Raw genomic sequence first — 14488 nt, 5'->3', positions numbered from 1 at the left:
CACATCCTCTTCCTTCCCCTGCTTCTCTCTTCTCTATCTCCATCTCTTTCTCTTCTTGCCTCATTTTTTTTTTATCTCTCTGTCTGCGTTTTCCCCCCTTTTTCTTTGAAATTTTAATGACCCGGTAAACAGGCGTGCATTTCAATGTGAAATGTGATTCGGCTACAAACGTGAGAGCGAGAGAGAGAGAGAGAGCTATGGAGAGAAAAGGAAAGTGGGGAAAAGAGGGAAGAGGATTTTGTGCATTTGAGAGAGAGAGAGAGAGAGAGGGAACAGAGAGGATTTTTGGGGGAGGGTGAGAGGAGAAGACACATTTATTACACATTATATCAACATTGGACAGTTGACATTACCATACCATAACCAACGTTCTGTTATGACTTTTGAAAGTGTCTGATTTACCAGAGAGAGAGAGAGGGAGAGATAGATCATGGTCTTCACTTTGTACTAAAGAGAATGATTAATCCCAGCCTTTGATTCTGCATTCATCTAATGGGATGTTGCTGCATGAGCAAGTACATGCACATACACAAGTGTGTGTGTACGTGTGTGTGAAACACTGACCTTGTCAGGACCAGTTCTGTCTCTCATGGAGACAGAAAACCTGGCCCTAATGAGGCAGAACCTCATTTCGGAGAACTGGTAGGGCTAAGATTTGCATTGTGGTGAGGTTAAGGTCAAGAGTGTGCATTAACTGGTTAGGAATAATGCATTGTTTAGGATGTCCACGTGAATGGAAGTCACTGCAGTGTCCTAAGAAGAACAGCTGCACAAACCTGTATGTGTGTGTGTGTACCTGTAGAGAACGTGAATACACACTGTGATCTGTGGGAGTGCAGAGTGAGTAACACTGTAGATTTACCACTTTTCCAAGGGAATATTGTTAGTTATTTTTATACAGAGGTTACACTCGCGCTCACTACTATTAGCCACCGCCGAGCATTCACTGCTCACTGCTCGCTGCCGTCCATCCTCAAACACTCCACTCAAAAGCTAGGCTTATTCCCACGAGGCTGGAAAAAAAAAATGACAGCCTTTGTAATCTGATGTGTAGCATTGTGAGTGGTCTAATCTTGATAGAATCTATTTTCCTGGACCTTTGTGGTTCTGTCAGGACAGAATAATATGAAACATTAAGATTGGAAGTTTAAATAAGTCATACATAGTATTTATGTGAACAAATATGAGACATTATTAATACAGGCTCAGTTTAAACGCCAGCAGCTGTGTTTTATTTCGGTTGTAAACAAAATGCAAATTGGCTGCAAAAATGAGGTGTTTAATCTCAAAGTGTAGCTTCATCAACAGGAGGAACCTGGCTTTTGTTTGAGGCAGAGACAAGCCTTTATTCCTGTTTTCTATTTGCTTGTTCCAATTTTTTCCTTTGATATCGGGCCAATGAATCTTAATAGTTTATGTAAAACGTTTGACTTTAAAAGCAGTCCAAATGGCATCTCCCTTACTTCTTGGATGATCTGTGATGTGAGGAAAATTGGATAGCCTGCACATTCTAGTCTTGTTATGTAACAGTAAATGTCAGTTATGATACAGGACCATCTTGCCTTTGTATTAACTTGAGATTTGAGATAAAAAATAGAGTCCAAAGTAAAAGACAAATGTTGATAATTGAATAATATCATCATTTTGAGAATCTATCTAATCTAATCTATCTAGCATATTACGTTTTGCTGTTTCATCAAGAGACTCCTTTTTTACTGAATGTTACCAACGCACTCTTACACTGTCATGGAGAATTGATTCACACCTTCTTAGTGCATTACTAGTAATAACGAGTCTAGAGATACACAAAATTACACTCACGCACACACACTACAGTGGACCCCCTACTGGCAGGCGTATCCTCAACACAAAGTCCCTCAGCCGCACTTGTCATCCACATGTCAGAGAAATTCAACCTCCTTCCTCCCACTCATATTCACTTTCATTTTCTTTTTCTTTCCCAGCCTCCCTCCATCTTCTCCTCACACCCTACACACACACACACACACACACACACACACCTTCCCCCATCCATCCACCAAGCAGTCAGCTGGTAATGAGGCACATTTCACTGAGAGTTTTCTCCCCTGACACAAGCTTGTCTCTCGCTGCTATCGATCCTCGCCCTCTCTCCATCCCTTTGTCCTTTCCTTTCTGCCTCCCTCCATCATTCTTCTCCCCTCACCCTCTGACAGGAGAGAACAGAGTAATTGGAGGGGCCTTCAACAACAGGGAGACAGTGGACAGCTCGGCAGACGGGCGTCAGATATGGCAAATACCATAGTCTCAATCCTCTCTCTCTCTCTCTCTCTCTCTCTCTCTCGTCATTGTCACACTGAGGGAAGAGTGATGTTGACGGCAGAGTACATCCTCTGAGGGCCCCTTCTGGCAATTACTAAACACACACAAAGATTTGCTCAGCTATTGTTGTTAGGACGCTTTATTGCACTCCAACCAACCCAAAGCCATACTAGCCAATTATTGCCTAACCCCTAACTTTAACCCAATCCTAACCTTGACCCGAGCATCAGAAATGAGGTTCTGCCTCATTAGGACCAGACTTTGGTCTCCATGAGGACTACTGGTCCTTACAAGGTCAGTGTTTATGCTGGAAAAGTCCCAAAGAGGAAACAAGTATACACACACACACACACACACACACACACCCCAGAGACTCCCACATCACTTAACCAGTTGTCTTCAACTAAAAGGGCTGAGCAGAATCACTCTGCTCACTCGATGGCATCACTCTTCGGCCTCTTAACGCTCTGCAACACACACACTCATACCGCAAAGCGAGCACACACTCACGCACGCATGCACACAGGTTTGCGCAGCTACTCTTCTCAGGACACTGGATTGACTTTCATTCATTTGGACGGCCTAAACAATCCCTAACTTTGTCTAATTTTAACCTTAATCTAACCTAAAAGATTAAAAATCTGAGCCCTAAATTGATCAGAGATGACGTTCTGCCTCATTAGGATCAGGTTTGGGGCTCCATGAGGACTACTGGTCCTTACAAGGTCAGCGTTTATGTCAGAAAAGGTCCTAAAGAGGAAAAGAAAAAAAAAAAATCACACTCACATACCGCAAGGCACACACACACTCATTGGGCCTGTTGTTGATGGCTGACTTTACACCCCCCTCCTCCCTCTTTCTATTGATCCATGTGTATCTCAGTCCACGTGCATCAGATAGATGTTGATGGGATTTAAGCACTTAACCAACCGCTGTCAAAGCCCAAACACTCACACAAGGACAAATGTCCACTTTTACATGCTGCTTAATTTATATTTTTCACTGTCAAACAAAACACTATGGGATAATATCTGCTATAGTTTCAGCTGCTCAGCGGCCACTGACAGGTCGCAGAGGTCTCCGCCTCTTGCAAACCTCACAGTGTACACATGTTGTGTGTTGGTTCTCGTCGGTGACAATAAGAAACAGGTTTTGCCTGTGTTTCCTAATAACAGCCTCCTTTCTGGTCCGTTGACAGTTCGACTTCTATGCAGGTACAGAAACAGATAATACTCGAATGTATAATGAGGGTTTTATTTTACGCGGTACGCGAAACATGGCAATAAAACGTTGCAGAAGCTCCATAGTTGTTACAATATTGTTGAGTAGTGTGTCTGTGTGTGTGTGTGTGTGTTCTAGTTTGCTGTTCACAAAGGTGAAGCTGGAGGAGGCCCTGTTTGGTCCGGCCACAGCTCTGCAGACCTGTGAAGTGATGCTGCAGCGCTGGCAGAGCTGCTATGACGTCGGTCGCTCCAGGTGAGTGTGTTCACGTGTAACATACGTCTCTATGATGGTTTGCTCCTCTTGCTCACTGCGGGTCTGGATGTGTGAGCCTTCACGGCCCAAGTGTTTTTCTTTTACTGCCATGCATGTCGAGATTTGAGGTGGTACTGCCTGCATTAATTACTTACTATTGTGTGTGTGTGTGTGTGCGTTTACTCCGATATATTGATGAGGTTAGCCTGGAGAGCAGAGCAGAGCGGTCAGCAGCGGTCAGCAGGATCAGAGGTTAATTTGCTTGTGCCTTGTCCTCCTTGCATTCAGACATGTTTCCATTTGTCGTGGAACAGCTCAGTTCACGAGCATGTACGGTGTCTGTGCGATGACTCACCGCAGCTGATGTGAAGTTGGGCGTGTTGGATCTGATAATATAGATATTAAGCACAACATTAGAAGGACTGGGAGGAATAGCATTTCTCTAAATACTAGAACGAGACCCGTCATTTTAACGTTTTATACTTTTATATATCGTGGACCTCATAGTTCTGTCTGCAAAAATAGTACCATTCAAAGCATTCATTATATAAATATGACATTCTACCCCCATTTCCTTCCTTGAAAAAGCGCAGAAGGAAATATTTTTTGACAGTTGACTGTTCTGATCTGTATGTGCTCAAATCCTACACTACATTTTAAACCATACAGTGTATTTATGTTTTATGAATATTTAGAACAGAGGTTCACTTTGGCAGCAACACTCTAGAATGTTTCGAAATGGGATTTGCAATGGGATTTGATTTTTTTATGACCTTAATTGACATGAATTGACATGAATTGAGTGGTTTTATGACTTGTGCGCGTGTGTTGCAGTGAGACAGATGACAGCAGCAGCATACCGGTGGCTGAAAGGGCAGAGGTCAGCCCCGGAGGCAGGAAATCCTCCATCCACCTGACCCTGCCTGACTTCCAGGACACATCCACTGGTCTGCTCACTCAGTGGTTACAGTCTTTTTTTTAATGAGGACTCTCTGTTGCACATATTTAAACTGCTTCGTACTGAATTGATTATCTTAAGTCATCTATTGTTTTTGGGTAAACACCAGTGAGAAAGGTGAACATGCCGGTCACTTTTAATCCCTGCGTATTTGACCTTTTATCGAGTAAAACTATGATTGTGTGACGATATAATCACTTTGCCCACCTAAATGTATTCATTATCAATGATATATGAATACACTGTGCAAAAGTGGTAAGCCATTACTACTGCTGTTGACCTTGCTAATGGGAAAATTATAAATTAATGTCGCTGAAGTTCTATTATCTCTTCTGTGACTGAAAGGTGGTCTTAAATATTAGCAAGCATCCAATGAATATAACTCATGCAACATGTTTGTGTAATGCTCAAGCATGTCTTGAATAAGCATGACATTATTAAAGCAGCCATTTTGGACAGAAAATTAGGGCAAACACAGGTGTTACCAATGACATTCATTAGGCTTCCACTGCATGTAGGTTAAAGAGAGCCAGAGTCCTACACTCGACACCTTAGCCTGTAGAAGCTGTTCATTCTGAAAAATGTTTCTTATCTTAGTCCTGCACACATTTCCAGTATTTCCGGAAAATAATTGGATGTGGTCATTAACACATTCCTAAAGCAACAAATCTAATGAAAGACTTGCACGGCACTGTATGTTTCAACGAGCTTCATGTCGCCTTCACAGGTTCACTGAGTCCGTCGTCAGTTGCACTGTCTCGCCTGGACGCGGCGCTCTCTGAGGTGTCGGACATTAGCTCCTCCCGCCGCCAAGGACCCGCCTACATCTGGACCACGCTGGAACACATCTGGCTGCAGGCTGGTATGATAATGACACGCGCAGCTCCAACACAGTTTCTCTTTACACTTGTTCTTGGTCTGCGGGGTCAGCAGGTGAACTTTTAATAATCACAGACAAATACAGATCAAGCAAACTTGAAATTTGGAACTCCCTCCTCTCTGCACAGACTGTATTGTGCAGATGCTACTACAAAAGCTGTGCAGTGTGACTGTCTCGCACACCTTACTGACCTGCTTACAAGCTTAGTCGAATTTCAGTCTCTCTTGGGAGTGAGACGATGGTTATGTGAGCACAAATGTTGTGGGAGCACTGCACTCACAGAAATTCATTTGGCATCATTTTTGGAGTGATCCCGAAGTATGTAGATGTATATCACTATATACTGTAAACAGTATACTGCTCAGAGACATTATAGTCCCATTGAATACTGCATGCCTGATGTTGAAGTGTGTGCAGCGACTGCTCTAGGAAGGGCAGAATGGCAGCGGAAGTGCATGTGGAAGTTCACAGGGTGAGCTTGTGCATTAGCGGGAAATGAAGGGAGAGGGGCGCAGAGATGCACTCCGTCTATCCACTCAGATTGAGTGGATGAGGCATGGGAATAGGAATTCATACCACAACTCAAGTGAAGGCAGTAACAAAACCGACATAGGATAAGATGGATGGACGGGCCAAGAGGTCTCGTCCCTTGTGGCCGAGTGTAATTTGAAGGTTATTCTCTATATCTCGGCTGAGAACAGACAAAATAAAACATGCACTTTGTATGCGTGTGTGTGTGTGTGTGTGTGTGAGAGAGAGAGAGAGAGCGAGAGAGAGACCAGGGGTATGACCCCTCACTCAAGGCTGAGCATGTCCTATCCCAAGTCACCCTCCTTCCCCAACATTCCTCTTAACATCAGTCACTTCCCCCTTAATCTCACATCCTCACTGGCTACATAAGAAAACATATGCACATACACACACACAGAGAGAAGGGGAGGTTGGGGGCGGGGCGGTCTTCAAAAAGGCCACACTCAGCTGCATGTGAACACTCAAACTGATAAACGAGCACAGATCTAATCCTTTAAAATTCCGTAGCCCTATTTCCCCTGAATCCTTATTCTCCTGAAAGCTATGACAAGAAAGCACGAGTGGTCCAAATGGTTCGCTTTCATCTCACAGAGGCGACATGCCTGCGCTGAGTGTTCCCCATCTGTGCATCATCAGACACATGTAAACAAACACAACATCCACTACCAAACTCACACATGGGTCTCATACAGGCTGTTCGTCTCTGAGCACCGCGTTGACTTCCTTTCATTATGTCACAGCCGAAACAAAGTGTTAACCTTAAATAAAACCAGAATTTAAATCTTAGCCCTAAACTTAACTAGTTCCTGGTCCTGACAAGGTCGGTGTGTTTTCTGAGCTGAGGGGTTTCTTTCCCAAGGTTTCAGTGTCGACCCACCATGAATGACAGCATCCTGTCCTCGCAGTGGTCAGCTCCATCTTCAGGGTTGTGTCCCTCTGTGTGTGTGTGTGTGTGTGTGGTGGGGGGGTGGGGTTTGTCGTCATCATCCCAGCAGCAGCAGAGAAAGGAAGCAGGCAGCTTTAGTATGCGATGGCCATATTTAGGCAAGACTCTCTTGACTTCCCAGGCACTCTATTGCTCCCACTCGCTCCAGTGTGTGTGTGTGTGTGTGTGCGTTCATCCGTCTGTGTTTTTTTGTATTTGAGTGCAGCACTGTTTACATTTTAACATGATGCCGTTGAACTCACTGTCAACTCATCTGTTACTTTCACTTACTACTGCGGGGATTCATGATATTTTCCCCCTCCATTCTCTGTCCCTGATTATCCCTGTTCTCTTCAACCGTCCTTTCCTGATACCCTTTTCTGTATTCTCTCTCTCCTCCCCCCTCACCCCCTGTCAACCTTGTGTCCCATCTTCCTCCTCCTGCAGGAGAGCTGTTCATGGCAGATGGACGGCTAAAGGAGGCCCAGTTCTGCATAGCTGAGGCAAGCGCGATCTTCCCCAACTCACACTCGGTGCTGCTGCAGCGGGGCCGCCTGGCCGAGCTCCGGGGCCAACTGGACGAAGCCAAAGGCCTGTACAATGAAGCTCTGGCCATCCATCCCACAGGAGAGCGCATACTGGTGCACATGGTGAGAGAGACAATGGAAGCATCAGCGGCTGCTAAATGCACTTGCAATTTAAACAGTTCACTTGTGTTAAGTGTCCCCACTCATATCATGGTATCAGATTTCGGCTGGTGTAAGTTGCTCACACTCTTCTGTGCACACATTTCATGCACACGCTTGAAATGATACACTTGAGTTCATGAAATTGCATTACACTCTTTTACACAAGAGCTGAAAACATTACAGTAACTCAGTTTAGGCATGTACAGACGCAAACTAATTTAAATGGTTTTTCTAAAATCCACGAAAATAAGTATGCATATTTCAGTTCTGTTAGCGCTTCTTATCAAATGCGAAGTACACACAGGACTCAGTCGAGTCTCACGTGGGTCAATCTTTAAAATCCACGTTTATTCCATTTGAACTGGTAGAAATCATTAAACGATCAAATTATCACACAACACATTTTAAGGTTTAACTCTCAGCGGTTTCTCTCAAACGCACAGTGCAACTACCAGTACAACTACAGTACCCTTTAAGTTATGAGGACCAGGTAAAACAACCTCACAAATCAGTTGTGAATTGTTTTGAAATGCCCTCACAGACCACTACAGACATGTACAAACACACACACACACGGGGGAATTACATACAGTCAGTCTGGGTTTCAGACCGTACATCACATGATGGCAATTTCCTGCTTATATTAACTGTTTTTTTTTTTTGTCACCTTCATATACTTTTGCATTGTCCATCTTGTGTAATTCTAGATGGCCAACAGATAATATCTGTCATGCTGTAAAAAAATGTTTTATCATTTGATTTATCATCATGTATACAATAATGTCTGCAGTCTATTTAAGACATTGTTTAATAACATTTCCACTCTTGATGTGTTATTCAGCAGCAATTATTAAGTGAGTTTGTTGTTGTTAACGGTCAGTGGTGTCCCTTAGGCTTGTAATAATCTCAGCGTATAATCACCCCTCTTCTCCCATGTGCAGATTATACTGTGTCAGGATTGTGGTCATTTTCACAATAAGACTATAAGGTTCAGTCATCAGTCAAAATCTGAAATTGTAGAAAACAGGAACACGATTTTTGTCTGTAACCAGCAAATCTCGACTGCTTGTTAAAGACTGGCTTTTTGTCTTTCCTGATCACTCGCCCACATTCCTTTCATCCGAGAAGACCCTCTCTCACGGTCGGTCACTCTCTCTCTCTCTCTCTCTCTCTCTCTAACGCACACACACACACACACACACTCCATCTCAAACAATCCCCACTCACCCACCTCATCCACTCCCATACTCTCTGCTAGTCTGTCTGAACCGCTGGATTAACAGCAGATGCTCTGACCTTTGAACCTTTCTTTCTGTTGTCATGGTGAATGGAGCAGAGCGGGGAATCCCTCAAATCTGATACTTGCTTACACACAACATGCACATACACATGAATCTGGTCTCCATGGTGACTATAGATGTGTTGGTTGATATTTTTCAAATTAGTACTACGACCTCATGCTCACATAAGGCTCATGCTTTTAATCTTGCTCTGTGTGTGTGTGTGTGTGTGTGTGTGTTAAGATTATGCATTTACTGGTTGTGGTTAAGGTTAGGGTTACAGGCTAGGGCATGCATTATGTCTATGAGAGTCCTTACTAAAAATGCTGTACAAGAATGTGTGTGTGTGTGTGTGTGTACATCGATTGGGTTAGACAGGGGTATGTGTCTCTTCCATATTTGGCCTGTGGGAGAACCAATCCCAGGGGGTGAGAAGTTGAAACAAAGCCAGCTGGCATTGTCCTACTCTGGGTCTCTTATGGGGGCAGCTGTGTGTTCTCAGTATAGCTGTCTGCCCTAGTATATGTGTGTATACATGTGAGTGTGCGTGCACATGTGTTACAGATATTAATGTGTAATGTGTGCCAATTACTGCCGTCCTCCATGTAAGTGGCACACAAGTACTGTTTATTATTATTTTTTTATATATATACTGTATAATAAGCTCTACGTACAGCTGTTCCATAAAGTTTCCAGACATTTTCAGTAGTTGCACATTCAATCTACACTCATTTAACCATAATGACTAAGTTAACAGAACTAGGTCAAAAGTATGTGAGTATATGGCTCAACTCTTTATGATTAAACTGTACAATGTAGTTGAGGAAGTGCAACATGGCAATTAGCATATTCATGAAGTCGTGTATTCGCATTCCACCTAGTTTTGGCTCATCTACTCGCTTCACCCTTGTCCATGAACTTAGCTCTGGTTATTTCACCAGTTTTTAATTTATTTATTTTCATTCATTCTAACACTTATAGCACACATTATATATCGGGTAGATTATCACGGGCGATATTGTAGTTTTGTTGTAAAACGTGTTTCTGTTTGTCTCGTTTCATGGACACATTTTTAATGTTGCTTACCCTCGCTTGAATTACATCAGACAAAGAGAGAACAGAACAGGCGTATGTGGACTCATCTGACCAGACAAAGAGCCAAGGCAGATTCAAAATGTCCCCTATTATACTGAAGTTTTGGGCAAGCTGTAAGAAATTCTAAGATCTGATGAGACAAAGATTAAACCCTTTAAAGAGAACACAATGACAGTACCAGGTCTAGTAAGGAATGATGGTCAGATAAAAGAAAGTCTAACAGACGTGATTACACGTCACTAATGAAGCAGTCGCCAACCTTACTCTGTGTTGGAGCCGTGTGTGTGCAGGACATTTTAATTGGAACACTGCCCATATTTCTGGCTTGCATCAGTCTGCAAGAATACAACTTACAGTTGCTGCTACCCAGTGGCTCCGGCTCCGTGCGTTTATTTTTATGCTGTGGACACTTTGTGTGCCAGTGGCCCATTTATTCTGCTCTGCCTTGGGGGGAATTCTGATATTCTTGGATGATAGAATATCATCTCTACAGCCATTATGCTGCAAAGTACATACTGTACTACTCCTGAATGCTTTAGGTGTGTTATAGCTATATATCGGCGTAGTAGTGTACTGTATGTTATACATGTGTATAAAAAGACGTACTCCTTTAATATTACGTGTGTCTATTTTTAAATTTCGTTTTTCTTGTGGGAGATTTTGATCGTGAACACTGCGTGACAACATGTAGCAATGAGAAAAGTCTCTCAGAAACTAAATAATTTTTCAAACAACTTTATTTTCTTTTTTTTCCTGGGAATGACATTTCTTGCCAAATAAAATGTTTTGGGAGCAGTGACTTGTCTTTTTAGTTGCTAGGCAACCGTTTGTAAATTGATAAGTCACTGCACGGAAGTACTTGGCAATAAAATTCTTGAGAAATGGGCCAACTATGAAACTCTGTCCAAAAACTTAAAGTAGATCCATTTTTCAAACTTTCAAGAGCCATTTAGGTTTGTCATTAAAGTTAAGATATAGTTTACGGCTTGTTTCTGCTTTTGTGTTTTAATTCAATCGCTATTAAACCTGCCCTTATAATCAAATTGCATGACATAAGCATTTGTGTGTGTGTGTGTCTGAAAGATTCACAGCTGTGGTCAGCTGCTGGTTTTAGAGTATTTTTGGATGGATGAGGGTGTGATGGTCAGGGAAACCATTATAGGCCGATGGTATGCTGTGTGTGTGTGTGTGTTCTTGTATGGGTATCTTTGTGAGGACCAAAAAATGTATAAACCTAAAAGAGTGAGGACATTTTGGGAAAGTGAGGTCATGTTGGCTGGTTGTCACACTAAGCCTAAAACCTGGTTTTAGGATTAGGGTTAGAATTGGGTTTAGGTTAGGGTTAGGATTAGGGGCTAGGGAATGCATTATGTCTGAGGTGTCCTCACTAAGCACAAAAAACACATTTGTGTGTGTGCATTTATCTTTTGATATTTTGAAACATTCACAATTTTACAGTATTATTGTGTAATTCATAAATGACAGACTAGGGTTCAGAGGGGGAACTTGAATGAATTAAATTACATAAAAACATAATATATGAAGGCAGCAACAATGCTGCAGGTACTGTCTCTTGGTTCCATTTTAGGAAATATCAAGATATACAGTCCATTTAGCCTCAGAATGTTTACTTTTTTCTTGACAGCCTACCGACAGCTCCTGCCCATTCCTCATGACGCAAACGGAAACGGTTTTCTCTCTCTGTTAAAGAGAAGAATCACACATCAGATGTTGCGTTTGGAGCGACGTTAGCTCAGCTCGTCAGTGGTGTAACAACAAGCAGTCTGGTTGGACGTGGAGAACATGGAACATGTCCCTCTCACTGCTCCGACTGTGACTAACTGTGGTGAATATGGATGAGTAACATGAAGCACACATGCTCCACTTCTCTCCGGCTGCGGCTAAAAACAACTTCTTCACAGACTTCATTACCCACATTTCCTCTCATAAATAATCACAAGGCCACCTTCTTAAAGGGACAGGCTTGGTGTTAAACAAGGTATATTTCATATTCTGTAATGTGTGCAGCAGGGTTTTCTTTTTTAATGATGGTAATGAAACTGATAGTGTGGCTATTTCTGGATATTTCTAACCCTATTAACGACCGAGAGCTTTTTTTTATGTCTTGCTTGTTGCAGTCCACGTTTGTCTTTCGTGGCATGTGCCAGGTCAGCGTTTACAAATGTGTCTGTCTCTTAACCCCATCGAAGGGTTTGGTTGACGTGTGTATGTTTGGCACGGGGTGCATGTGTGTCTGTTCTCATGGATAACTGATCCTGAAACACAGCCCAGCCTTGCTTCTGGCTATGGTATGAAATGAATCTGACCCACTCCCAACACTCTCCACATCTCATTCGTCCTGTTGTGTAGTGAAGCCTACTCTGAGTCTCTCTCTCTGTCTATCTCTCTCACACGCACACACACTCTCTCTCCATGCTTTTCCTCCTCTTGAACAGAGGAATATTCATATGCAGCTTCACATATGCATGCGTACTCTCAAGGACGAGGACTTGTGCTCATTGAATTAATCGCGTTCCAATTATCAAATGCCCCCATCACTCCTCTCTCTCTCTTCCTCTCCCTCACTTTCTCTGTGTGGATGGGGGTGGTTGTCAGCTGATTAGATAATGCAAATACATTATTTATAACACTTTGCTCGTTCTCGCCACTTTATGGGATTGCCTAGCAACCGGGGAACTATATTCTGTTGAGCAAGACCTCCAAAAACCACCGATACATAGGGAGAGAGAAAAAGAAGAGAGTAAAGGAAAGAGAGAGAAAGAGAGAGAGACAAGACAAGAGGTAGAAAAAAACATTTGCAAACAGAGACTATTGGGAGTTGACTGGTGCCTCCGTTGCTATGTATGGCTCATCAAGGCCCACTTATTTTTTCCTTTTTCTTTGACGCCTCTCTTTTTCTCTGTTCATTGCTCCAATTTTAGCTCTTTCTCTTCTGCTCACGCTCCCTTGCCTCATTGCTTCTTTTTCCCTGTCCTCTGTGGTCTTTCCTTTCCTCTCCTCCTGTTGCTCTCTTTACATGTGAGTACGTGTGTTTGCAAGTGTGTACGTGTCATGGCCACTTCCACACTGTTCTTCACGTGCAGTGTGCATATGCTATAATCTGTAGAAAGGTAAGAATGTGGGAAGTAATTCGGGGGTGCACGGCACATGCTCCCCACACCCACACACACATTTAAACACTACAGGATCAGACACTGGACACATTCGCTCACACATATGGTTGAGATCAGAGACAGTGTACAAAAACTGATTTAGTCATATGTCCCAAAATTGCAGCCACATGAAATAAAATAGATAAAAATCAACCAAGTCTGGGTTTTAGTTTCTACATCAGGTGTTATACAAGCTGCAGGAGGCTCATGCATTGCAGGAGCAGCACTATCCTCCAGCCACACACCATGTTTTACCACTAGAAAGAACTACAGCAGTTTTCTGCTGCTTCCGCTTCTGCTTAAGAAGTTCCACCCATAATCATTCTCCAGTAGTGCCTCCAAGAATTAGGTGGTTCATTTTCAATCAGTAGCTTTCAATATTTGAGTTAATGAGACATGTAAATGTTCACTTTAAGGCAGAATCATTTTTGGTACTCCCATACAAATGACTCGTTTTGTCTTTGAATAGTATGAAATAATAAAAAAAAACTATTTCCCAATACTCAAATCTCTGTTCAGGAAGCTTCCGTTCTCTTCGATTGATCAAGCTGACAGAGCAGCACTTACTTAAACGCTATGGGTGTTTTGTGTTACAGCATTTCAAACGCCGGCTTAAATTTAACTTGAAACGCCGCTGCCCACTTGCTCAGTTTGGCTCGGCTCAGTTCAGTTCGTGCTTAAATGGCATGACAAGAAACAAACCTATGCTGCCAAGCCTGATAGGATCTGTTGAGGTAAAACTGGAGACAGATGGCTCAGAGTAATTAAAGCAAAAAAACATTAGACACCAGTTTTATCTGTGCGGTGCCAGAAACAGTAGGAATTTAAAAATGTTTGTTCATGTGTCTACTTCTTTTATCTGTTCAGTTGCATTTACAGTAACTGTATACAGCACCTATATTCTCTTTAGCATCATTTACGACAACACACTGATGACACTGAACAACCTTGGCATGGCATTTGGAAGCACTTTTGGACATGGCGTCTCTCAGTGCCTAAAGGACTTGGTCAGCAGGGTCTGTAGAGCTTTTTTTGAGTCTAACTTAAAGGAATAGTTGTGTATTTGATGTGTTGTTTCCACCAAGGGCAGTTCAGATTGGCATGGTGTGGTTTGGAATGATTTCTGGCTTGCTTTTCCACAGCAGGGTGTGTAGCTCCACCCTTTAAGGAGTGCTTGGTA

At 42.7% G+C, this 14488-nt stretch overlaps 1 protein-coding gene across 1 annotated transcript in view; it reads left to right on the top strand.

Moving 5' to 3' along the window:
• ttc7a (tetratricopeptide repeat domain 7A) overlaps positions 1–14488 on the top strand; it is a 53018-nt gene that overhangs the window by 34353 nt on the left and 4177 nt on the right. Inside the window, exons 17-20 of the mRNA XM_058651177.1 lie at positions 3661–3777; positions 4612–4724; positions 5463–5597; positions 7519–7721. Of these exons, the coding sequence (XP_058507160.1) occupies positions 3661–3777; positions 4612–4724; positions 5463–5597; positions 7519–7721 (568 nt within the window). The remainder of the gene's footprint in view (positions 1–3660; positions 3778–4611; positions 4725–5462; positions 5598–7518; positions 7722–14488) is intronic.

The sequence above is a fragment of the Solea solea genome, chromosome 15 (genome assembly GCF_958295425.1).
Source record: "Solea solea chromosome 15, fSolSol10.1, whole genome shotgun sequence".
NCBI lineage: Eukaryota > Metazoa > Chordata > Actinopteri > Pleuronectiformes > Soleidae > Solea > Solea solea.
Note: the sequence above shows the minus strand (reverse complement) of the source record. Positions and strands in the feature narration are given on the sequence as shown.